The sequence below is a fragment of the Nematostella vectensis genome, chromosome 1 (assembly GCF_932526225.1).
Source record: "Nematostella vectensis chromosome 1, jaNemVect1.1, whole genome shotgun sequence".
Taxonomy (NCBI): Eukaryota; Metazoa; Cnidaria; class Anthozoa; order Actiniaria; family Edwardsiidae; genus Nematostella; species Nematostella vectensis.
Window position 1 is genome coordinate 19,243,396 of NC_064034.1, and position 25,488 is coordinate 19,268,883.

General features: G+C 38.9%; 1 protein-coding gene and 1 long non-coding RNA gene across 2 annotated transcripts; one reads left to right on the forward strand and one right to left on the reverse strand.

The window, feature by feature from the left end:
- The first annotated feature begins 7,933 nt into the window (after positions 1-7,933).
- LOC116619153 lies at positions 7,934-10,407 on the forward strand. The gene has a single exon (XM_048733037.1). The coding sequence runs from the start codon at positions 8,211-8,213 to the stop codon at positions 9,774-9,776; it is 1,566 nt and encodes a 521-aa protein (XP_048588994.1). The 5' UTR covers positions 7,934-8,210; the 3' UTR covers positions 9,777-10,407.
- A 9,513-nt stretch (positions 10,408-19,920) lies between these two features.
- Positions 19,921-24,259, reverse strand: LOC116618210. Its single transcript, XR_004296089.2, has 2 exons — positions 23,780-24,259; positions 19,921-23,220 (listed from the first exon to the last, which is right to left on the reverse strand). It is a non-coding gene; the product is annotated as an uncharacterized LOC116618210 (long non-coding RNA).
- Between the last annotated feature and the right edge of the window lie 1,229 nt (positions 24,260-25,488).

Here is a 25,488-nt window from a genome sequence, read left to right on the forward strand (position 1 = left end):
GTTGGAGAGCGGAGACGAAGGAGAAAGTGATGAGTGGAGTCGGGAGCTACATGAAGTTGAACTCGCTCCTTTTGATCGTGTAGTCGGTCCTACAAATATTCTTCCAGCTGAAGCGATTTCCTTGAACAGCTCTTTCCCCCTGATTTAATCGACCTGATTGTGGAAGAAACAAACAGAAATGCCAGGCAAAAGGATGCTGATCCAACGTATTGGGAATCCGTGAACGCGAGCGACATCAAGATATATCTCGCGATAAGACTGCTACAAGGAATCAAGTCTGTACCGTCAGAGCGTGATTACTGGGCCACAAGACCGTTTCTAGGGGTGAAAAGCATCAAGGATGTAATGTCAAAGAACAAGTACGTAAGATAAACCAGTATCTTCATTTCAACAAGGGAAGACTTGGATTCAAACAGTACATGCCTCTGAAGCCAGCGAAAAGAGGCATAAAAGTTTGGCTCCGGGCTGACTCACACACACATTATGTGTCGGTGTTTCAAGTCTACACCGGACGCCCGAAGCAAAACACAGCTGAAACCGGCCTCGGAGCCAGAGTCGTTACTGACTTATCCAGAGATTTAGTCGGAGGACACTATCATTTATTTATGTGAAACCGTTCTAGTATTCTAGACGTAACAACATAAGAATAGATGGCATACCCCAGACCGAAGAAAAAGAAGATACAGATAGGCTGATAACAGAAACGATCAAAGCTAAAATCGGCATAGTGATCGCACCAGCGGACATATGCCGATCACACCGCGTATGACAGGCGAAAGGTTCTAACCCCCGGCAAATAATCTGCAAATTTGTCAGGCACAACATCAAGGCTAAAATTCTGAATGAAATCTTTAAGAGAAAAAAAAAGAAAAATTTCGAGTGAACGAGGATCTAACTAAAGGTCGGTTAGATGCCATAAAAGCCATCAACGCAAAGTTGACGACGACGTTGATGGACATTTCATCAAACCAGCCCAGGCAGCACGCGACCTCGGAGTAATCATCGATTCGAGTTTATCTATGACAAAACATGTCAACAGCATCTGCAAATCAGCCTACCATTCTATAAGGAACATTGGCAGAATACGGAAATACCTTGACCGCAATAACTGTGAGCAGCTCATTCATGCTTTCATAACTTCAAAACTAGATGCCTGTAATAGTCTTCTGTCTGGACTCCAAGAAAAAGAAATAGCCAAACTACAGCGTGTTCAGAACTCTGCCGCAAGACTAATCGTTGGTGCTAAGAAGAGGGACGCCATTACACCCATTCTTAAGGAACTTCACTGGCTACCTGTTGCTTCTAGAATAGACTTTAAAATTCTTACAATCACACATAAAGCTCTCCACAACCAGGCTCCTGAATATATCACTGAACTCTTAACACCGTATACGCCATCTCGATCCCTTAGATCTGCTAACAAGAACCTTCTCGTCATTCCTAAATCACGAACAAAAACTTATGGGGACAGATCTTTTTCAAACTTTGCAGCTAAATTATGGAACTCCCTCCCCCTACACATTAGAAACACCGACTGTCTCAGCAAATTTAAATCGTCTTTAAAGACGTACTTATTTTGTAAGCACTACAACAATTGATTAGTTTTTAACCATTAGAAATATTATCATAAGTATTAGTATTAAGATATATATATATATATATATATATATATATATATTTGCATCAGTTATATATGTGTAAGATAGAGTTTTAGCTAAATTATTGAGTAGAATAGAGTAGGATGTTTGTAAAGCATTGAGATTTTTATAATGCTATATTAAATTATTATTATTATTATTATTATTATTATTATTATTAAAGTTGGACATCTACAAGTTATGGACAATCGACGTAACAATCCAAGTACGACTAAACAAAGACAAAGCCAAAGAAATAATACATTCTCTGCGCCAGTTGAAAGACCTAAAACAGTTAATTGAAAAGTTAGTGTAAACCATCCCAGTGAAAGTAAGATCTTCTACATTATAACAGACTAACCCAGGACGAATCTAATAAGAATTTAGCGAGGAACTTGACCTTGCAGATAATTTTACCTGATTTTAAATATGATCTTTATGAGTTTTAAATGATTTAATAACTCACTACAATAATTCATATACCGGTATTTTCGTAAGACTTTGAAGACAAAGACAAGACAAAATTGATACAGTTTTTTAAATGATGTTAGTAATGAAAGCGAATCGATTTCTTGCTGCAATAATAATCAACAAGCTGTGAATTGCTCCAGAGTTTTGGACACTGAAAATCAAAATGAACAAAACACTAAACATCTAAATTCAATGCCCTTTTCAAACCAAAATAACAATGAATTTCTGGCTGATCCTCGGTGTAAGAACCTCACAACGACGTCATAAGCCACTAACAGTGTTTATGATGATAACATGTTATATCAATACCTCTCAATCAACTGCATAACTAACCTCAGGAGAAACTGACTCAATGGGACGCTAGATCCGCATATCTTTAAATCGCTAGACTGTTGGATCACTAAACCGTTGGGTCGATGGATCGCTAGGCCGATAAATAGCTGGGTCGATAGATCGCTAGGCCGATGAATACCTCAGTTGATGGTTCGCTGGGTCGGTGGATCGCTGGGCCGATGGATCGATCGGGTCGTCGAGGCCGCGTTTTTCGGTATGCCTGTGTGGCCAAGATGGCGGCATCAGTCGACCCCGTACGTTGTGTAAAACTAATCAAATAATTTAATATTGTATCTTAAAAAAAGCGATACCCCGCCTAAAAAAAGGTTATAGTATCAAATGCTAATTGTTTTCATGTAAAGTATTGCGTGAAAAAAAGGAAAATAAATGTTAGAGAAAAGTAATTTCTCACTTGTTGGTATTCCTGTGTATTTTGGACAGCGGTAGGAAATACAACATGACGATCGTAAAGTATTATTATTACTTGCCGATTTTACTCTTTTATGTTGCTGTTTTTATGCGTTCTTCGGCCCACATCAATGAGGAAAGTTTAAAATTTATGAAGTTGGTACTTGAGACTACCGACGACATCGATAGATGTACATTTTCGCCTATTACTGCGTTCCCACACGGCCCACATGTTCAGACAGCCCTTGGAAACTCAGCAGAAGCCTTTCTTGTCCCGTCCCACAAGATGGAAGGATGGTGCAACAGTACATGACCAGCCAAGAATGCAATTTGGTTTACGGAACAGTGCCGTTCTTGTAAGCATGGTATATTTTTGTCCCAATAAACATCAGATCCTTAGCCACGACAAGAGAATTGTAACACCCCTCGGATCAGAACACGTACCGTTTGTTTTATTTCACAAGTGTGGTATCACAAAGGGACCTCTCAAAAATTTTTATTTCACACGTCAGAACAGGGATGTCAATTAGCGATATTCAGGTACTCTGGCAGCAAATGCTATACGATGAGTACGGCTTACGGAAACTTTCTTTTGTAAAAACTAACATTGCAACTGCTTCTCCATTTCTAAATTTCACATCCCAGTCAAGAAAAGTTGGAGAAAAAATAATAGTTGCCTGTTTTGTTCAGGATTATTTTGAGAAGGAGCACCTATACAAAAGGAGAATGACTGCAAGAGATGACTGCAAAGTATTTAAGTGCTGATCATACTTTCAAGGTACCTGCCAATGTTGGTTGCTGGGTAAATGAGAAGTGGGTCCGCCTTTATTATGTTAAATAGACTGCAGGAATTGTGATAACCTTTCAGAAGATGAAGAATTAGATAGAGGTGAAGACGTCAAAGATTCTGAGGAGCATGAATTCATTCTCGGTGATGCTGAGAAGTTTATTTGTGCTACATCGAAGGCATATGAAGAATTAATAAGAAATGTTGGTGATCAGTCTCAGGGGAGTTATGGAAAGCTCAAACCAAGCATTGCTATGTTTGAGAGTAGCATGTTGGGTCTATTAGCTATTGGAAATATCATGGTTCTAGGAATGGCAAATATTTTGAAAATGCCAATAGTGTTATTGTCCCAAATGCAAAATTTCCCTGTGGTCCCTGTTTCACCAACTAAAGGAACGGGAAAAGTACACCACTCTATCTAGCCTTCGATCAATCTGGTCTTGGCCATTATGATGCTATTGCTATGCGGTCTGAACAACCTGAGACAGATGAAAGCAAGTTTGACAATTCTGCAGCCAAAAGGCCAATGGGGCCAATAGTGCTGGGAGCTGCAGATGCGGCCAAGGAGCTAAGAAAAAAAAGATGTAAGGTCATGTCACAGCTTTAAATCAAGGTGCAAATGCTTTCAGAGTGTTATGGGGTGTTCTGACTGTGACAGTTAGGTTGCGAGAACCCTTATGGGAAAAAAATGCAAAGGGGCCATTGCAAGGTCACGCTTACAAGAAAAAGAATGGCACCAAGGATGACAACCGAAATGGTGACAGGAAAGAAGTTTGCACAAAAACTTGATGGCACAGGCAATATTGCTCATGGCTGGACCTTGTTTGAGGAACTAATAGTTATCCAGATCCTCCAAATGCAGCTGGCAAAGGGAGGTATAGATATTGATTGCATTTATCAACATTTTTTACAACTGGTGAGCTGTAATGTTAATCCTAAATCTATTGCACAAATATCAAGTAAAGTGATGCCACTTATCAGTGATGATAGAGTTTTTAGAACTAAACTGAAAGAACAGGCCCGCCTGAATTGGTTTGCTCATTAGATCTAGCAAATTTGTGTAGAATTGTGTACATTTGATGTCTGTCAAACTATGCAGGAACACTGCCAGATTTATGTTATCAGTATAATATATGGAGGCAAGCCACAATCAGATCCATTTAGCAAAAATAACATGTATAAGCTTACAACACATGTATATCCTGTATTTGCTTTTTTGTGTTTAATTCAATAGGGATGTTCAAATTTCAGTTACTGTTCTTTATTGTAACAAACTAAATTTCTAGTCTAAATTGAATAATGTAAGTCTCCTGATTATTATGAGAAAATATTTTGACATTCCTTTAACTTGGTTAATATGTGTTAAATGCAAGTTACAGTTTATTATTACATTGATTTCAAAAAAGGCAAGTTACAAGTTTTGGCTTAGTCTATTGAAGATACCTAGTGCCAACAAATGTTGTTCTTACTCATTTTCGGAAAAGAGAATAAAAGGTGGTAGTTTAAGAATAATGGGATGAAAGTACCGGTATGATCATTGCTTAGTGAATCAATAAACCAACTGCACGGTTACAATTTAATTATAATTTGTTTATTGTGATGAGGTGTTCAGCATGTAGGGAGGACAGAAATTCTTGTTGAAACTTTACAAAGTAACAGTAACTGACTTTAGTCTAAATCTGCCGGCATGTGATGTCGAGAATTGACTTTACAAATAGGCAGTGGGACCGGGGAGATTGGAGGGGGGGACGGGGACACTGGTAGAAAAAATTACAATTTGTGTTGTGCCCCTTCCCCTAATATTTGTTTGCCTCCCGCCCATGCTACCCTAAAAAATACCATTTCTAATAGAAACGCCTATTTTATCTCAGATACCCCCTAAAAATAGCTGATGCCTGATTTGACCCCTAAAAGGAATATAAGAAAAATTGTCGGTGAACTCATCTCATAAGAACTATGCTAAAAAGTATTACTAAGAGAAAAAAAGAAATGTATGCACTAAGTCAACTTTTTTTGTCGTACATTTCACCTTCCAAACTACCCTGCGTAACGAGAGACAACGTGAGGTATTGGGCATGTGAGTTGACAGTGCGCGTTATGCATAAAAGGGGAGTGAGCAGCGCGCGCGAAGTCATTTTAAGGAAATCGACAACGTTCGCATTAAAACAGAAACATTTTTCTTACAATTTCTGTACTTTTGTTTCAAAATTCATAATTTCTTTCCTAAGAAAAATGGAAATAAATTGTAAAAGTGTTTTTAAACAGCACGCGTCGTCCGAAGCGATTTGAAAATATCTACAATGCAAAACGAAAAAAATGTAAAACGAACAAAACGAGCTCATTCGAAAGCGGCGCTGGGGAATTTATTCTCGCAAACATAAAAATTATTCATTACGAACCATGTAAGTAATGTTTACATAAATAGATATTGTTGTTTACTATTTTCTAAAACTTCACACATTCGATTTGCGAAATTTTGATACTACATATTTGGTAATAAGTTGTTAGGAATGGTAATATCAATGGTATGAGTGAAAAAACTTCACAATTATTGTAATTTGTTCAAAATTAGCGTGTTTTTCTCGAGCGGAAATGGCCACTACTTGGTTTCTCGCAATATATTTTTACTCTTTAAAAACATGTAATAATTTCATTATATAATATAAAATATAAATAGATATAATTTCATTTTCTTCTATAAAATGTCGAAAGTTTGTTTTAATCTCTTGGGAAAAAAGATAAAAGAACTGTAGTTTCGAAAAAAATATTATAAAAAAAATACTCGAGCAGGGATTGTACCCGAAGCACTTGCTTATCAGTCAAAGGTGCTAACCACTTGGCCACAGATCCAGTCAGAGGACGCGAGGCTTTTCCCTTTCGTAGCAATGCGATTCTACCATAAGCCTGATACTACCATCAAAGTTGGTGTCTGGGGTTGTTAGTTAAAGAATCCAACATTGATTTAGTGAGGGGGACGGGATGATTTCAAAGTCACTATGCTACATAATTTAGATTTTCTTGTGAAACTGCATTTTTAGCGTCGATTTTTTTAAGTTTTGTCGCTGATTGTCTGAAAATGGAATTTTTCTAAAAGGCCCGTTTTTGTGTTTCTTACAAAACTTTTGTAGAAATTCAGCAATAAGAAGGTGTTCTATTATACAATTTGCGTTCATTAAACCTATTTTAGTTTGTTTTTGTCACAAAATAAAAATAATATTTCTGTTTAAGTACAGAAATAAGAGCTCGTCAAAGACGAAGTTAGAGAAAAAAAATGACTTTCAGCGAACGAATAGACACTGAAATACGGGATTATGTTAAACATCTGAGATTCTACAATGCTTTATCAGACCCACACAAAATGAAAAGTATGTATTTGGTATGTAACCTTTATGTAAAAGGCATGTCTTTTTTGTACTGGATATGTATTGGGTATGTAAAAAAATACATACCTTTTACATACCTATACTTACATACCCTAAACATACCCTTTTCGTTTAGCCATCAATGTATTTGGTATGTAAAAATACATGCCTTTTATGGTTAAGATACATCGACGATATTTTTGTTGTATGGACTGAGGGTCTAGACAAATTGAACGCTTTTGTAGATTATAGTCACATGTAAGTCGATTTTCAGCCCAACTCTGTCAATTTTACTTCAATGACAAATATGTAGGAAATTTATTCAAGAATCATTCTACCAAGTTTTAATTTTGTATCTTACCGAGATTTGATTTAAAAAAGGTTTATTCTGTACTACCTAAGAATATTTTTTTCCATAGCAACGAAAGCATAAACAATAGTTTTTTTAGGCTTTTGGCCAATGCAAATCAATTTTTTTTCACGATTTTTGTACACGATCCATTTGCGGTCTTTTCCAAAGGTATGCCATTCCAGATAGTTCATTTTTGGAGGCCTGGCTACCTTTTACGATGAGATTCCTGAAGCGCGTCCTTTTCTTGCTTGGCTATTCACACTCAACGATTCACTCGAAAACTAAAATATGTCTGACCGTCCGAAAGGTAATCCTTACGGTTCAAAGAAAGAAGTTCTATCAAGAAAAAAAAGCAGAAAGCGAAAGGGGTTTTGTGGAACCGCTAAATCTAAGAAAAAGCCCTCGAATCCTGTGACCGAGATCACGTTCGTACACGACGCTGATGTTGGCGAACAAGAAGATCAAACCTTCGAGAATCGTCCCAAATCAGCGTCTAAAAAGAAACTTTCCGTTAATATGGATTCAGAGGAAGACTGCATTGAAGAAGAGGCATTTATACCGGCAAAAGGATACCCGTTTGTGGACAGCCTCAATGACCTAGCTCAAAGAATCCATCGCCGGCTTGGAATGTGTGAAGGTAAAATTATAATTTCTTTTTAGAGCCTGGTTGGTTATTTCTGTGCTATATTATAAGCCCTATGGATTTATGTGTATACTGTATACCGCATGGAGATATAAACACATACTAACGTTTAATACTATTTTTAATTCTCCCTTTAGGGGCGGTTACTTTGATCGAAGACACCAGTAAACGCTATGGCCTCTGCAGCAGCATCTACGCCACGTGCGATGGCTGTGATATGAGAGAATTTCTCAGCACTGGAAAGCACGATTTGTGCGATCAAGTGCCGAGGACAGTACAAGCCAAGGATGTCAATCGAAGAGCTGTTTTTGCTGCAAGTGAAGTTGGCCTTGGCAGGGAGGGTATCAAAGCTATCTGTGAGATATTTGACATGCCTCCCCCTGTCAATGTCACAGCCTGGGCTACCCATGAACATGAGCTTTTGAAGCAGCAGCGGGTGGCTGTTCAGGAAATGCTTGAAGATAATCGAAAAGAACTGCAGCAATCTGACATAGAAAACACTAAAACCCCTACTGCTGTCAGTTTTGATGGCACATGGGCCAAGAGGGGTTTCACTTCAAACCATGGAGTCGGGTTTGCTATATCCGCAGATACAGGCAAAGTCATTGACTATTCAATTGTATCAAAATCGTGCAATGCTTGCAAGCTTAAATTGAGAAATCTCTCTGAAGCAGAATATGAGGAGTGGAGGGCAACTCATGATTGCCCTGGAGATTATGAGGGGTCCAGCCCTAGTATGGAGACTGCTTGCGCTAAGCAGATATGGGAGAGAAGCAAGATCCTCGATCTAGAGTACAGGTACATGGTATCGGATGCGGACTCCAAAGCGTTTAATGAGATATGGGACACTTATGGGGTATGTGACAGTTGTAAGACTCATCATAGTCTTTACAAATCCTCAAAAGAGTACAAAGAATGGAGGGATTCAGAGGAATACAAGAAATCTGAGGATGAGCATACCGTTGGTAGTACGGGATGCAGACGTGTAGAGAAGCTGGACTGTATCAACCATGTCTCAAAGAGAATGGGAAAGGCACTACGAACTGTACAAGAAAAAAGAGGAAAGCTGCCAGATGGGAAGCCTGTTGGAGGTAGAGGTGTCCGCCTAACAACAAAAACAATTCAGAAGTTGCAAAACTATTATGGGAAGGCCATTCGCAACAATGTCAAGAAAGGTATTTTAAGTGCAGATGAAAAATCGAAAGCAGTGAAAGCCATGAAAAGGGAGATAAAAGCTGGGCTTTACCACAGCTGTAAGCTTCCTAGTAAGGAGAGACACAAGTTTTGCCCTGAGAATTCATGGTGCTCCTTCAAAACCACTGGGCGTGAGGTTGCCCCCAAAAGCCACCATCTTGACCCTGTCTTCTGCGCCCACCTTGAGCCCATATATGACAGGCTGTCGGAGGAGAACCTACTGAGACGCTGCTTGGGTGGGTACACCCAAAACTCAAATGAGTCAATAAACTCATTGGTGTGGAGCAGGTGCCCTAAGCACAAGTGGTTTGGAAGGGGCAGAGTGGAGATGGCAGTTGTGTCGGCTGCCCTCCAGTTCAGCGCAGGTGCTACTGCAAAGCATCAGGTGATGTCTCTGGCTGGCATTCCACCAGGTAGCTCCCCCATGAAAGCCAGCAGCAGGAGAGACTCCTTGAGGGTCCAGAAGGCAGAGGCCAGGTCAACGGAACAGTACAAAAGGTTCAGGAGTGCGACCAAAAAAGTAGCAGTGAGAATTGAGGAGGACAGGAAAGAGGCTGAAGGCCTTACTTATGGTGCTGGATCATTTTAGGGACTTCTTTTCTATTTTATTCAGTGGTTCTGTCTAGCCAAATAGCCAAATGAAAGCAAAGTACTAGAAAATAGAGGGAAATTATCCCAAATGTTGTCTATTGTACTGAAAAACAACTTTATAGACTTTAAAAGTAATTTCTGTAAAACTGCAGATTTAACGAAAGGTCAACTGCCAACATTTATATCTTGAACAGCTTTTAAAATTTCTTCCTCAATTTTTCAGCATTTGCTTATGATATAGTAACCTACAGGATGAGTGATTTTGTTTTGAAGATTTTCAAATTAACAATTTTTTGTAAGAAAGTTAATAATTAACTCAATCAGATCATTCTCAGAGCAAATATATTAATGGTTCCAAAATTCCATTCCACTCATCCTGTGGTAATGCCTATTGTGCATGCTTTCATGTGGTTTAATTGTAAGAAAGCAAAATACTGCACCCAAGAGAAATGTTGGCGTCCAGATACTTAGTATTTCATAGTTCTAGGTAAACGGTTAATAATTAGCTGTATTTTGAATAAATTATCCATTAACCCAATCAATTCCCATCCAGGTACTATGGGCAATATAGATATACTATTTTCACTTCAGTTGACACAGTAAATCCATGCCATAGAGCTTATTCAAAATCGCCCTTAATTTGATGAGAATGTGACTGTAATCCCCCATCTACATCCCACCATTAAATTTACAAGCTCCCACTCCTATAACAATGTACCTTTTCTTGACGTTAATGTCTCCCTTGTTAATAGTAAAATCGAAACTGACCTCTACTCCAAACCTACTGACAAACACCAACACCTTCTTTTTTCATCTTGCCATCCTCATCACATTGAGATCCGGCTTCTGTTTGCAAGACTTCAACATGGGCATCGACATCAATGCCTACAGAGTACACATTGGCTCATTCCCTGGTCGCCATATGGCACGCTCGAAACCTAAGAATATCTCCACTCGCCAACGCAGTCCAACCAACTTGAAATGTACGTTACACAATCGTCCCGCCATTTTCATGCTGTTCGTGTTACCAATCCTTATCGCTAAATCGATGGATATAGAAACCAACCCTGGACCTGTCACAAACATGTTCATGGACCCAAGTGACCCTCAACCTTTAACTGATTTACCCATTAACTCCGCTATTCAACAAGACCAAAAAAATCCAGCTGAAACTTGTCCGCTTCCAGCACCACCTCATCAACTTCACCTTATATAGAGTGCACAACCTTCTACCTCAACCCATTCTGCCCCGACCACCAATAAGATCACACGATAGGAACTTAAACAGACAATGGTACTTCATCTCACGCAATTCCGCTACCAAGCACCTAAAATTGTTAACAAGAGAGTGCAATAGAAAGATCGCCGCATCATCTCAGGAACTCCTCCATCACAGAACATTATTAGAAAGGTCATGTACTAACAACGCTTACATATTTTACTGTCGCAAACTAGATTCCATGGCTCTCTCGCTTAAATTGCTCTTAGAAAACCGTCGCAATAACAAATATTCTCGCCGTAATCTCCCTAATCCCGACAACAATAATACGTCTACTATTACTCCCCAAGCCGCTCCTAATACTAACCCACCACCGGTTGCGACACCAGCACCTCAGCGCCGACGCCGCCGTAGACGAAGACGACGTAAAAACAACTCCGTTGTTACTCTTGACAGCACATCGGTAATAAACATCTCCAGCACTTCTCTATTGCCCGACGAAACTTCTGTTCTTGCTCGCGGCCTTACCTTTTGCCCTACACCACGCAAAATCGACTGGTCTCAAGTCAACGCTGATATATATGATTTCAATCGTAGGATGCGACTAGCTGAATATTTCTTTAATGAAGACAAACCCAATGATGATGATACTCTCTCTTTTGACAGCTCATTTAACCCTTTCCGTAACAAAAGCAGTTGGACTCCCTCCTCAGGCAGGGATAACTCACTCGACACCTTCCTTAATTCTGTCAAACTACAGATACAAAACTCTACACTTAACAAGACTCGCTCTAACATCACACCTGGTGAACGTCACGCTTTAACACAACTCAACCAAAGACAAGACATCATAATCAAACTCGCAGACAAAGGATCCGGCACAGTCGTAATGGACAAAGACTGGTATATTAATGAATGTAATAGACAACTTAATGACACACAATTAGATGCCGACATTACTAATGACATACAAAAACGAGTCACAACTTACATCAACCGAATGCACACGGACGGAATAATTAATCAGGACACTAAATCCTACCTCACACCCAAAGACTCTAAACCTGGACGGTTTTACATACTCCCTAAAATACATAAAAATGGTAATTCTGGACGCCCTATTATTTCCTCTAACTCCCACCCCACCGAACGCATCTCAGAATTTGTAGACTACTACCTCCAGCCATTAGTAAGTAAACTTCCATCATACGTTAAAGACACTAACCACTTAAACATTTTATTAACACTCAGCAACCTACCAACAGACTCTCTCCTGGTCACACTCGACGTCTCTAGCCTCTATACTAATATTCCACAAAATGATGGCATCAACGCTTGTCACCACTTCCTTCGCACATGTAACACTAACCCCATCCCTGCTGGCACTATTTGTGATTTAATCCGCATGATCCTCCAAATGAACCACTTCTCCTTTAATGACAAACACTACCTCCAGAAGCATGGCACCGCAATGGGCACACGCATGGCACCCTCTTTCGCCTGTCTCTTTCTTGGTCTATTTGAAACTAACGCTTTGCGTGACGCCCCTTACAAACCCCATACGTGGTTAAGATACATCGACGATATTTTTGTTGTACGGACTGAGGGTCTAGACAAATTGAACGCTTTTGTAGATTATCTTAACAATCTACATCCCACCATTAAATTTACAAGCTCCCACTCCTATAACAATGTACCTTTTCTTGACGTTAATGTCTCCCTAGTAATATAGTTTAATAGTAAAATCGAAACTGACCTCTACTCCAAACCTACTGACAAACACCAACACCTTTTTTCATCTTGCCATCCTCATCACACCAAAAAGGCCATCCCCTATAGCCTCGCCCTCCGTATTCGCCGCATTTGTTCTACAGAAGAAAGCTTTAATAACCGCTGCAATGAACTCACCAACTACCTCCTCAAGCGTGGCTATAAACCCGCTTTTCTCAAGAGACAAATCCTACGCGTTGCTAACATTTCCCGCATTGATGCCCTACGCCCTAATAATAACAACCACAAAAACCCCCGCCGCATCCCCTTTGTCACTACCTATTACCCTACACTACCTAACATCAACAACATAATCCGTAGAAACTACAACCTTCTACTCTCGTCTAAGCGATGCCATAAGGTTTTCATTGAGCCCCCTCTTGTCGCCTTTCGCCGCTCACCTAACCTCCGCGACATCCTCGTTAAAGCAAAGCTACCTTCCGACCGCTCTCCCACCAACCAACCTCCCGGTGCTTTCCGTTGCGGAAAAAACTGCCTAACATGCCCCTATATTAGAACCGATGGCCTTACAAGCTACACATTTTTCTCAACAGGTGAAACACGACCTATAACCTCCCACATAACCTGCAATACTAAAAACGTGATTTATATGATTTAATGTAACCGCTGTAACCTTCAATATATTGGGGAAACTAAACGCAAATTAAAAGAACGCTTTAATGACCACCGCAGAACTGTAGACTCCCAATCTCGATCCATACCAACCCACGCCGCTGAACACTTCCTAAAACCTAACCACTCCGCTTCTGACATAGAGCTCATACCTATTGAAAAAATAAGAAATAACCGCGACTCCATCCGCAAAGCAAGAGAAGCCACACTGATAGCTCGCGCTGGCACTCTTGAACCTGGTGGCCTCAACCGGCGTGAAGAAACCGTTAAGCTACTTAGTAATCCACACCACCCTATTTACCATCTTCCATAAGTCACTCTTTACACAATTACTATTTTTACCTTTTGTTAGTTAATCATCAATGAAGTTTGTACATATACTAGCTATAACATGCCATTGTAACTCATTTATAACCTGAAGAAGGCAGGTATTGGCCTGCCGAAATATCGTTCTAAACATAAATCTACGTTGTTGTCGACTTTTTCTTTTAAAGGTTTTATTAATTAATCAACTGTCGGTGCAGACCACAAGGTCCGACGCACACCAGCAGATAGAGGCTACGTATGCTAATAACCTGTGAGTTCCCGGATACAGATGAGGCGATTCATGATCAGATCATAGAAAAATGTTCCAACTCAAGGCTGAGGGGGAAATTTCTTAAAAAGTCAAACGCAACAATGAATGAAAAACATTCAGGGCATTGCAAGAGCACGGGAATCTGTTGAGATTCTAATGAAGTCTATAAACATGAAATAGCATGACAAAGGAAGTGTCAATTCTATCAATTCCCGTGGAAAGTGGAGAGGAAACAAGAAAAAGAGCCTGTTTTAACTGTAACAAATTGGGACATCCAGCTAGGACCCAATGCTGACGTGAATGTGGTGTTGGTGGTCACTATCCTGTGTGTTATAGTATCTTTGTTATAAAAAAAACAGCAGGAAAGTTCACCAAGTGAAGGACGACAAAAGTGCAAGGATGAGTTTACTGTTGTTCAAGGTTCGGGACGAGCTTTGCTTGCAAGGGTAACTGCAGAAAAATTGGATATTCTTCGTGTGGAGCCAGTTTCTGGAGATTATGCTCAGTTCCAGAGGGAGGATTGACAAATATATATGTGCTTTTTGACGAGGTGACTGGGTTCTTCAGCACAATGAACATGTACTCTTCTAACAAGCTAGAAATCAGCGACACGAAAGAATATCAGGATGTCCTTCTTCAAATGACTGCAGAAATGCACCACTGAGGCGACAAATGTTTTGAGGAGAAGAGGATTCCAAGATATTCTAGGACATTGCTTTTCTTTTTTTTGTGATTGGGAGACCGAGAGCTTAAGAAGTATGAAAGAAAGATCAACAAACAGGTAAGCACAAACAAAACAAAACGGGACTAAAGATATATGGACAATGGTATATAACATACTAGCGAAACTTGAGAGGATCGAAGAAACAATAGTAAAATAATTAGTAAATTATAATAAAATAATAAGTAATTGCTGATAAGGCGAGTGATGTTTCAAACTTGGAGCAGTTGTCGATCTGTCTTTGTCGACACGAAGTGCCTGATTCAGGAGACGTTTCTTGGTTTTGTGTTGAATGCAAGAGAACGACAGGCCAAGCTGTGTCTACAGCGATCTTGGATGCCCTGGAAAAATGGTCACTGGATATCAAGAACTGCCGTGGGCAGGCATATGACCGCGCTGCTAACATGTCATCGCTGGCGCGCGGAGCTCAAGCCCTCGTCAAACAGAAGAGCCCCAAGGCAGTGTACACTCACTGCAATGCACACTGCTTGAATCTTGTAATAGTCCATTCTTGTGATCTTCCAATGATTCCTAATATGATTGGCACGCTGAATGAAACCTGCTGTTTTTTTCAAGTATTCCCCAAAACGACACGATCTACTCGTCAATGTCATTAAAGATGTATGCCCCGAATCAAAGAAGACAACACTAATAAGCCTTTGCCGCACACGCTGGGTGGAACGCTACGAAGCTTATGAGGTATTCTACAGCCTCTTCCCGGCAGTTTTGAAAACCCTAGAAGTGATGATAAACGAGCGTCAGTACTTAGATAAGTACGGAAGTTGGAGCTGGGACCAGGAGAGCCGCACAAGAGCCAATGGCCTTCTGTCCGCCATGTCCAAGTTTGCGTTTACAATCACGATGATCACTGTGATGAAATGCCTCTCAGTTGTGAAGCCACTAAACATCCAACTGCAGAAGCGCGCAAGCGACATTTACAGGGCTTACTCTCAAGTGAGCTCTGTAAAGGAAGATCTTCAAGCTCTGAGGCGCGATATCGATGTCTTGTTCGTAAAGTGGTAGGAGTCATCTGTGGACTTAGGGAAGGATTTTGACATTGTACCCTCCATGCCGCGCATTGCACGAATACAACAACACCGGCAAAATACCCCCTCCTCGTCCCCGTGTGAATATTACAAGAGATCCCTGGGCATTCCTCTTGTCGACCACCTGTCGACAGAAATGGATAAATTCTTCAGTGCCGACCAGATGAATGTATCAAAGCTGATCTCCTTGGTACCGGAGGTTCTGGTGGCTACCAATGGCTGCGACTTGGAAGAGGCCGTTAAATTCTACACAGATGACCTTGTAAGCCCTGATGTACTCGATGTAGAGCTTGTCCATTGGCGCAGTGAATGAACGAGAGTAGAAGAGGAATCTATTCCTAGAAGCGCAGTCGACGCACTGAAAAACTGTGATGCAGAGTTCTACCCAAACGTACATGTGCTACTGCGAATCCTCTGCACCCTCTCTGTCACTTCAGCTGAGAGTGAGAGATCGTTCAGTACAATGAAGCGCCTTAAGACATACCTACGAAACACCATGAGCACAGAAAGAGAATCTTCACTGGCCTTGATTAGCGTCCATTATAACAGATCTCTGGATGTAGATGCCATCATTGATACTTTCGCCACGCGCCATCCTCGTCGCCTTTTGATTGCAGACATTTTATCTGGAGACAAGTAGCATGTTCTAACCAGGGAGGCATCTTGCTACCCTAACTTTCATTGGAACATGATCCAACATGTGTATTACTTCTCAGTTAATTGATATTATAACTAGTGAAACTCCATTTGTAAAGGAATGAAGTATATGTTTGATTCGTATCAGAATGTGCCTCGTATCAGGATGTGAGATTGTCTGGGTTAAAATTAAGAAAGTAGTATGAAGTCTTTGTAAACCTATATCTTGACAAATCACCCCCCCCCCCCCCCCCACCCAAGGAAAAATTCTGGCTACGCCACTGATATATCATGATATCTCTTTACATGTTTGTTGTATTTAAGGCCCTATAGTGATATATCAAGATATTATCAGAATATTTAATGAGGTACATATTCTTCTAAGGCCATGATATAGTGATATATCATGATTTTATCAGAATATTTAATGAGGGACATTTTTACAAGTCCCATGATATAGTGATATATCATGATATTATAAGCATATTTAATGAGGCACAATTTCTTCCAAGGCCCATGATATAGTGATCTATCATGATATTATAAGAATATTTAATGAGGCACAATTTCTTCCAAGGCCCATGATAAAGTGATATATCATGATATTATCAGAATATTTAATGAAAGTAACTTTTTTCTTATTTGAGTGTCAAGTCTTAAAAAAACATAAGCAGAACGAAGCTACTAATATATATAAATGGAAACTTTCTAAAATAAATATTGCTATTATACAATTCTGACTGGTGATGAGTAGAACGAAGCTAATGCTGACTGGTGATGAGTAGAACGAAGCTATGTGAGTACTGTATAAGAAAAGCCATTTATTTTTAGGATAAACTGTTGAAATAAGTGTTCAAACATTATTCTTCCCCAGGAAATCCAAAAAAAATGTGTAAACAACACATAAATTCTTATGCCCTTATGGGAAAAGTCTGAACTAAAGTATCATAACTGACATGGTACAGACAAAAATTTTCCAAGATTCGAGGTGTCAACACTGAGTTGTGCGAACAGGGCTTTCGTCGTCTGGACAATTACTTCAAGGTCACTAGAAAAATGACCCAATACAAGCGTAACATTTTGGCTTGTCAACAACAGCTTCAACAGAGACCTTGAGAAAGAGCTAAAAAGGTGAAAAATGATGTGAACCGTAAAGTTAAAAAAAAACTACCAGGATGAATTTCAAAATGCACCTTTCTTTCGCTGTTTTGTCCTCGCATAAACTAACACGCACCGCAAAACAAAGCTTTTTATTATTATCCAAAGCACACGAAAATCGCTGAAATAAAAGATATGTTTTCATTTTTAGTCTGCCATTTGTAACGTAAACACGAAAAAATTTATTATCATGATATATCATACTATCAATCTTAGTGTGCCATTGGTCAAGTAAAACAAAAAATGATATTATCATGATATATCATGATAATATCATGATAATATCATTTTTAGTGTGTCGTTGGTCAAGTAAAAAAAAATGATATCATGATATATCATTCGCTTACTGTTTATGTTATTTTGTTCAACATTGATAATAATAATAAAATGATTTGATATTAATACCATGATAACTTGCTATTTTGGAATATCACTTTATCCTGCTAATTTCTATTTATTGATAGTGATATTTAGATTTTTCAATCTACCTGCTTCTCTTATTAATGACAATGAAAGTGATAATTTGAGATTTGAAATTCCTTTTTGGGGGTCAACTACCATGATAATCCAATTGATAATGACATTTCGATATTTCACATTTATCACCCAAAAATCATTGAAATATCAAATTATCAATTATCAAATGAATGATAAACAATCATGATATTTTGATAATCCGCAATCCTGCACCTTAGTGCTATGTGACGCGTTTTCACTGCTCAAATGTGCCGAATGTGGCCACCACAGTCTTTGTCTAATGGAAAACCACACAGGCGGAATGGGATGTGCTTCACATCTAAGGCTTCTGTGTAACAACTGCGGTTGGAAGAATGAATTTTTTACTTCAAAAAAGCAGACCAAGAGCTTTGAAGTTAATCGAAGACTTCTTTATTCTATGCGCTCAATAGGGAAAGGACACAGTGGTGCAAAAAAGTTCTGCACATATATGAACATGCCTCCACCCCCTACTGCTAGAGATTATGGCAAAAGTTCAAGAACAATAACAAAAGTTTTAAAGAACATTGCCAAGGATTCAATGCTGGAAGCTGGGCAAGAATTGCATTTGAAGGAGGGTATAGAGCCTGGAACAAATATGAATTGTGGAGTTTTCTGTGATGGAACATGGCAGAAGAGGGGGTTTTCCTCTAGTAATGGGTGTGTAACAGCCATTTCAATCTCCAGCGGCAAGGTGCTCGATGCAGAAGCCCTCACCTTGAATTGTAAACAATGTCAGGTACATGGCAATTTAGAGAAAGACAGTGAAGAGTATGCTTTGTGGAGGGCAGACCACAATAACTGTAAATCAAATTACAAGGGGTCTTCCCCCTCTATGGAGTCTGAGGGAATGGAGCGAATGTTTAGTCGGTCTCAGGACACTCAGAAATTTAGATACTCTGAACTATATGGTGATGGCAATAGTAAAAGCTTCAAGCAGACAGTGGACAACATATGAAGATGATGGGTTCGTGTTGAGAAAAAGGAGTGTATTGACCACGTGGAGAAAAGAGTTGGAACTGCTCTGCGAAAACTCAAAAAGGAAACGCCCGGACTAGGAGGAAGAGGAAAGTTAACTGATGCCATGATAGATAGACTTCAAAACTATTATGGCATTGCCATACGATCAAATGTTGGCAATTTGGAGGGCATGAAAAATGCCATAATTGTGAGTCTCATGCACTGTGCCTCCAACAAGGATCAAAATCTCCACAACTGCTGCCCCGAAGGAACAAAAAGCTGGTGGAAGTACCAGCAGGCTGTGGCTAATGGAACAAGACATTTATATAAGCATGGTGTTGGATTACCCTCTTCCATTATCCACAAGATAAAGCCAAGTTATGATGAACTTCTGCTTAAATGTCTACATGGTAAGACACAAAATCAAAATGAGTGTCTCAACAGCATGATTTGGCAAAGAAGTGTATGTAGGAAGGGACACCCTCGAGCTTGGTTTGTATGATGCCATTGCCCACTTCAACATTGGCTCACAAACAGTGATAAAGCTCTTGGAGGGAGTCCACATTGAGGCAGCACGATACACAAAGGAGGGATGTACTGCTATAGATAGGGACAGGATCTATAAACGGAATATAAACACAGGGATACCACCAAAAGTTCCAACAGTTCTCTTTCAAAAACTATAGCACTGACTGAAGTAAAATTTGCTGCAATAACTCCCAAATAGTTGTTTTATGTTATAGACTAAAAAAAATTTGAAACTTTTAATTATTTTGGTTTTTATATAGGATTTTATTTATGAACTTGAACTGGTTATACGGTAACTTCAAATGATCAATATAATTGATAATATCATAATAATAATCTTGATATTTTTTTAGTCTATAACACAGGTCTAACTATGTAGAACATATTTTGTTTTATTTCAGAGTCTTCTCTTTAGTGGTTCAAGAGCTAGAACCATTGGCGTGGGGCTATTAAAATGATCTTTAAGGGGCATTGGCTGCTTACCATAGCAACTGATAGTAGATAAAATACCATTAAACAATCTTAGTAATATAATACTACAGTGATATTAATTTAATTGCAACTAAATTGAAAAATATCAATTCTAAAGGTCTCATTCCACCTTAAGGATTTTATAAACGTTTTAAACAATAGAACTCATAGTCTGAGATCAAATAACAACATGACCCTTAGATGCACCATCAAGTAAACAAATTCTTACGGCGATTGGCATTTCCAGTCGCTGCGCCCCGTCATTGGAATAGTCTTCTAGAAATAGTAAGATGCACAAATTCTATATATATATATATATATAAAGAAATGTGGTGGCATGGGCTGAGGAACCATTTGCGTAGCTTGATGAAGACAAAGAACCATAGTTTAAAAAAAGCACTTGAGACATAAAGAAGCATTTAATTTATAACTTATTTATTTTTTGCTTATATTTTTATCATAGCTCTATTTCAATTATATTATTCATAGTTTTATCATAGTTTGGCATTAGTTTTATTTTTTACTTGATGTAATGCGCAATTGAAAATTTTTATATATTGATAATTGTGCAATATAAATGTAATAAATTATTATAATAGGAATAAGAGTCGCCTGGTAATGGAGTTCACTCAAGAAAACGAGGTAAAAAACTGGCAGATCTCTAGGTTAAATTATATTAAAAAAACAAAAGTTAGCAGAGAATAAAGTGCAAACCCAGTGAAAAAGACCAAGAGGAGGAGGACTAATAATGACAAAAGTTAAACTCAGGCAAAAAAGACACAAATAATTTACAAAGATCAGCATTTACTGTCAACTACAAGTTGGTCTGCAACAATGTTTACTCATCACAACATGATGGCATGATACCCAGCCATGAACAAAGTTCTTTGTCACAAGACCGCTGACCAATAGAGTTTAAGCCCACGTAGTCATACCATGGCCCAATTACTGTAGTTTCTAGAAAAGTTTGCTTCTCTAGAGTATGACTTTAACGCATTTATATAACGGCTTGTATAATTGGTATTGAAAAAAGAAAAAAAGCTGTTCGCTGTTCTTTTGAAGATGCAAATTAACACCAAGAAACACATACAGTTCCAGAGGCGCACGTTATCATTTATATCTCATGACAGACGTACTGAACTATGTTATAAGATATTTGAATCCATTATATGTGACCCATGTAAACAGCTATACCATCTTTTGCTTCAGAAGAACAAGACAAGTTAATGTCAAGCAGCACCAATTCCAGCGTCCTGCTATTCACACTAAGCAATATATCAATACTTTTATCCCTACTAAGTCAAATAGATAATTTTAAATAGTTTTTATAGGTTAGAGGGGCAACAACGCATGGCCTGAAACAGGTGCCAGTGCACTCAAAATTTTAAAGAATCGCCACATAAGGAACTAACAGAATGATATACTGGAAGTAATGCTTCATATCAAGCATTGTGGAGTCCAAAGATGGAGTCCCCTGTGACACAAGAAGTTCAAACATGGCTCAGCCAAAAGAATTGAAAGAAACTTTCAAGGAGACAAGTTTGACATGCCTTTCACAATTCCACAGAAGCCACCCTTCCTGTACGCATCCCAAAAGAGGTAGCTGATGTTTCCATCCAAACAGTTACTGATAAAGAAGATGTTGTTAAAATTCGGGAATACCTTCCATGATAAGGTTCAGCATTTTTGGGAAAAAAAATAAAGCAATGCAAATTGTTAACGGATAAAGATGCACATTACTTTACCTATTTAAATGTCTATTTAGTTTTTTTTTTTTAGTGTTAGACTTCGTCAGCCCCCCCTAAAAAATATGTGCACTTATTTAGTATATTATTCCTTTACATTAAAAAAAAAAATTGCAACAGAAACTGTACCAAAAAAGTCGCCCCCCCCCCTTTTTAAATCCTAGATCTGCCACTCAAATGGAATACAATTTTGGGCCTTCAGATTCTCCAGATTGCACAAAATGGCACCTTTGAAGATCAACATTTCAGTTGTACATATGTTATTTGTATAATAATAAAAAAGGGCAAAATTGCATTCAATAAATTCTCGGGGGGAATCTTTGTATGAAATAATAACTTAGATATGTTTGACCTCACAGAGAACCTCAATAAAGCTCTGAAACTGTTGCAAATTGATTTCACGTTAAAAGGAATCAAATACAGGCGAAAAACCTAGCCTCGAATAAGAGCGTGTTAACATGGGCTTGCGTGATTCGGCAGAAAATGCAACCACGTTTTCAATCAATAACTTGACTTAAAGTTGAATGACATAAACTTGTGTTCAAGTTTTAGAAGCAAATAGGTAAGAATCGTTTAACAAATATCAAATCTTTTGATTATTTAGATATTTTCTTATTTATAAATAAGTTATTCTAAGGTAGAGCTTTATAACAACCACAGTCTAAGTATATTCAACTTATTCCAGCCAACCCCATGGTCAAGCATTCACTCTTGTGGTACCCCCACATGCACAGTAGCAAAAAAAAAAAGTTCTTGTAGCCATTTCCTCAAATCATTCACAAATCCATATAATATAATCGTTACCTGCCCTGGAAGATCACAAGCATTGCAAGGGAGTCACCATTCAACTGAGTAACAAGCTATTCCATGTTTTACCATGTGTTACAGAGGATTCCAGGTAAAATGACTAGCCGTAGCCATTTCCCTAAAAAAGATAAATGTACTTAAATAAATAACCTTTAATTGAAGAGGGTGGGCCAGACTGTTTAAACTCATTGCAGATGAGTGAAAAGAATTTTTTTCGGATAAAAACTCGATGAGTTATGGGCATTTTTCGAAGTTCACTAAAACTCACTTTACTCGAAAACTATAAAAGGTACCACCCCTGGACAAAAACCTACACTCAGGGAATGGATGTCAATATAACAATTTCGCCGAGTCAAATCGACAGAATCCCCAAACTTTGAAACTATAATGGATAAGGGTTCACAAAAAAATTTATCTTCTTAAATACTGTGAATTTATTTTGCTGGATATAAAGGTAAACTGCATCTTTTTCTTTAGATTGCAACCGAGCTAAGTGAGAACCAACTGGAATAAAAGTAGTGTCGGCGAGCATATTTACTTGCATCCAAATTCAAGCCCGGTATGGATATAAGAGCCAAAAGAACTTACCACAGTTTCTAGCCTTCTTGAGTATGGCCGTTGAGGCCATGTTGAGAGTACAATGCACCTCAATAATCACGTTCTTTGCTCTTGTTGCCTTCCAAAGATATAATTCATTACTGGACTATTCTTTGTAACCAGATATTGTAAGAATATAAACACAAGAAATATAAGGGCAAGCCAGTCGGAGACTCGTGGACAAATCGATCCCAATCCAAAATGGACGCATCAAGAAGCAACCTTGCGACGTCCCCATGTGGCAATACCGCTGGTAGTTTAGATACGGGTTCCTTTAGTCTTTTGCTTTGAACTCTATTTCATGGTTTTAAAGAAAGATTGATGTTTATTTTAAAAAGCCTAAAAGCAGCCTATTACAACATTCGCTTCAGAAAAACTTATAAGTTAATGAAAGAGTTAGTTCCAAGGGCTAAACTGCAGAATACCCGTCCACTTATTTGCATTTTCCTTGTATTTACTGCCTCGTCCTATAGAAATCGAGGTGTGAAGTCTCATTGTTAACTCTTTGTGGACGGGTATTCTGCAGTTGCTCCGTTCCAAGTATGCGTGTTGCCACGATAAAGTCGAAAGCAATACAGAGTTTTAGGTCTTCTTGCACCTCCAAACAAATTCGGGATTTTCATTTTAAACATACCCACCTATATTAACGCCTCTTCCATTGGTATTTAAATAAAAGATGTCCTCTTTTTCTAACAGAAACGCTACACTCAATTCATCCAGGGAAGTCGAACCTGAACTACCGGCCTGAACTACCACTCCAAGGCGCGAAAATTGAACAATGACTTATGGGTAGACCCAGAACCCCTCGGGCACAGGAAGCCGCTGTCTAGGTAATCGCAGGCGCTTTGATTGCTAACCAAAATGTCACTTGTCAGATGTTACCCGTCAAGATTTTGGACCTCTTCTTTCGCTTTCCCGCGTTGAGCACCAAATCCCCTGCTTTTAAGCGATTTTTATCGTTCAGAAAAATCCTTCTAAAGAAATTTGCCATTTTGCCTATTTTCCAATTCCTTGTGTAACGCCATTCATCGAACACGCATGCGAGAACTAAATTGTGCGCGAGGCGCTCTCTGAACATCAAATGTGTGCTGATTGTAGAAAAGCAACTTGCTGGCCACCTGTGCATACCTCACCCCACCCAAAAAAATATATATACCCCACCCCTCCCCCCAAAGAATTCTCAAGCCTGGGGTTGACTGATCCTCCAATGTACTACGATGAACAGTATAAATGCTACCTGATTTGTAAGAGCGTCATGGAAATGCAGGGCGAGTTGCGTTGCGAGTTTCAAAAAAAAAATCGTGCACAACATCCCTTTTTGCAACTGAAAATGCATTTTTTTTATTGCGTTGGCAATTGCAAAAAGTAGAACTGGTTGCGAGAAACATTACCCTTTGTATCATGATTTTGCAACTCGCAGTGCGTGTATCTTCCCTCTGCAACCTGTCTGATACAATTTAGCCGTTTTTCATGAAACCACGACGTGAAAACTTGAATTTTACGGTCAGTTGAGGACGCGGACGTTTGCACTGTAAACTCCATTAACTACGTTGCCTACTGTAGAAATAATGTCATTAGTTTATTTTTATTAGGACGGTAACGACGACGGCACATGGAAGACGACGACAGATAACAATGAAATTTGATTCAGAATTCAATAGCAGCACGTGAAAATGCGTTCTGTCTGATACATTTCAGGCGTTTTCCGTAAAAACTCGACGTGAAAACTCCAAGTTTCACGGTCAATTGAGAACGCGGACGTTTGCACTGTAAACTTCACTAACTACGTTCGCTACTGTAGAAATAATATCCTTAGTTTATTTTTACCTGTCTCTGACTATAATGTTTTGCTTATTCCATTGCAATTAAGGAGGCTCGTTAGTAATTCTCCAGAGCATCTTTTTTATTTTACTCTTTATAATATTGACGTCTAGTAGTCTCGTCCGACTCCATTCATGTTTTCGGATGATAAAATTTTAATCATCCGTATTTGATGGGCTACTTTTTTATTTTATTTATCGGTAACCGATATTTAAAGTTATTTACCATATGAACAGACCAGTAGTTTATGAACTTTTCAATATATTTCCAAAATAATCCGATGCTTTTTCTTTACATTTGCGGAGAGACATGACTTTTACTTAGGCATGATGCGAATCATAGTGACAAGTCTATACTGACCATACAATTTTTTTTTGTCTGCACACTCCACTTTCTACCTTTTCTTCGGGCAACATTGCGTTATCCTTCAATTTGTTTTAGAGAAAGCAGATACTGTGTTTTTGTATTTTATCGATAAGTGTTCGATAAGTATCCGTAATGTCGGGGCAGGCCTCGCCGGGACCTC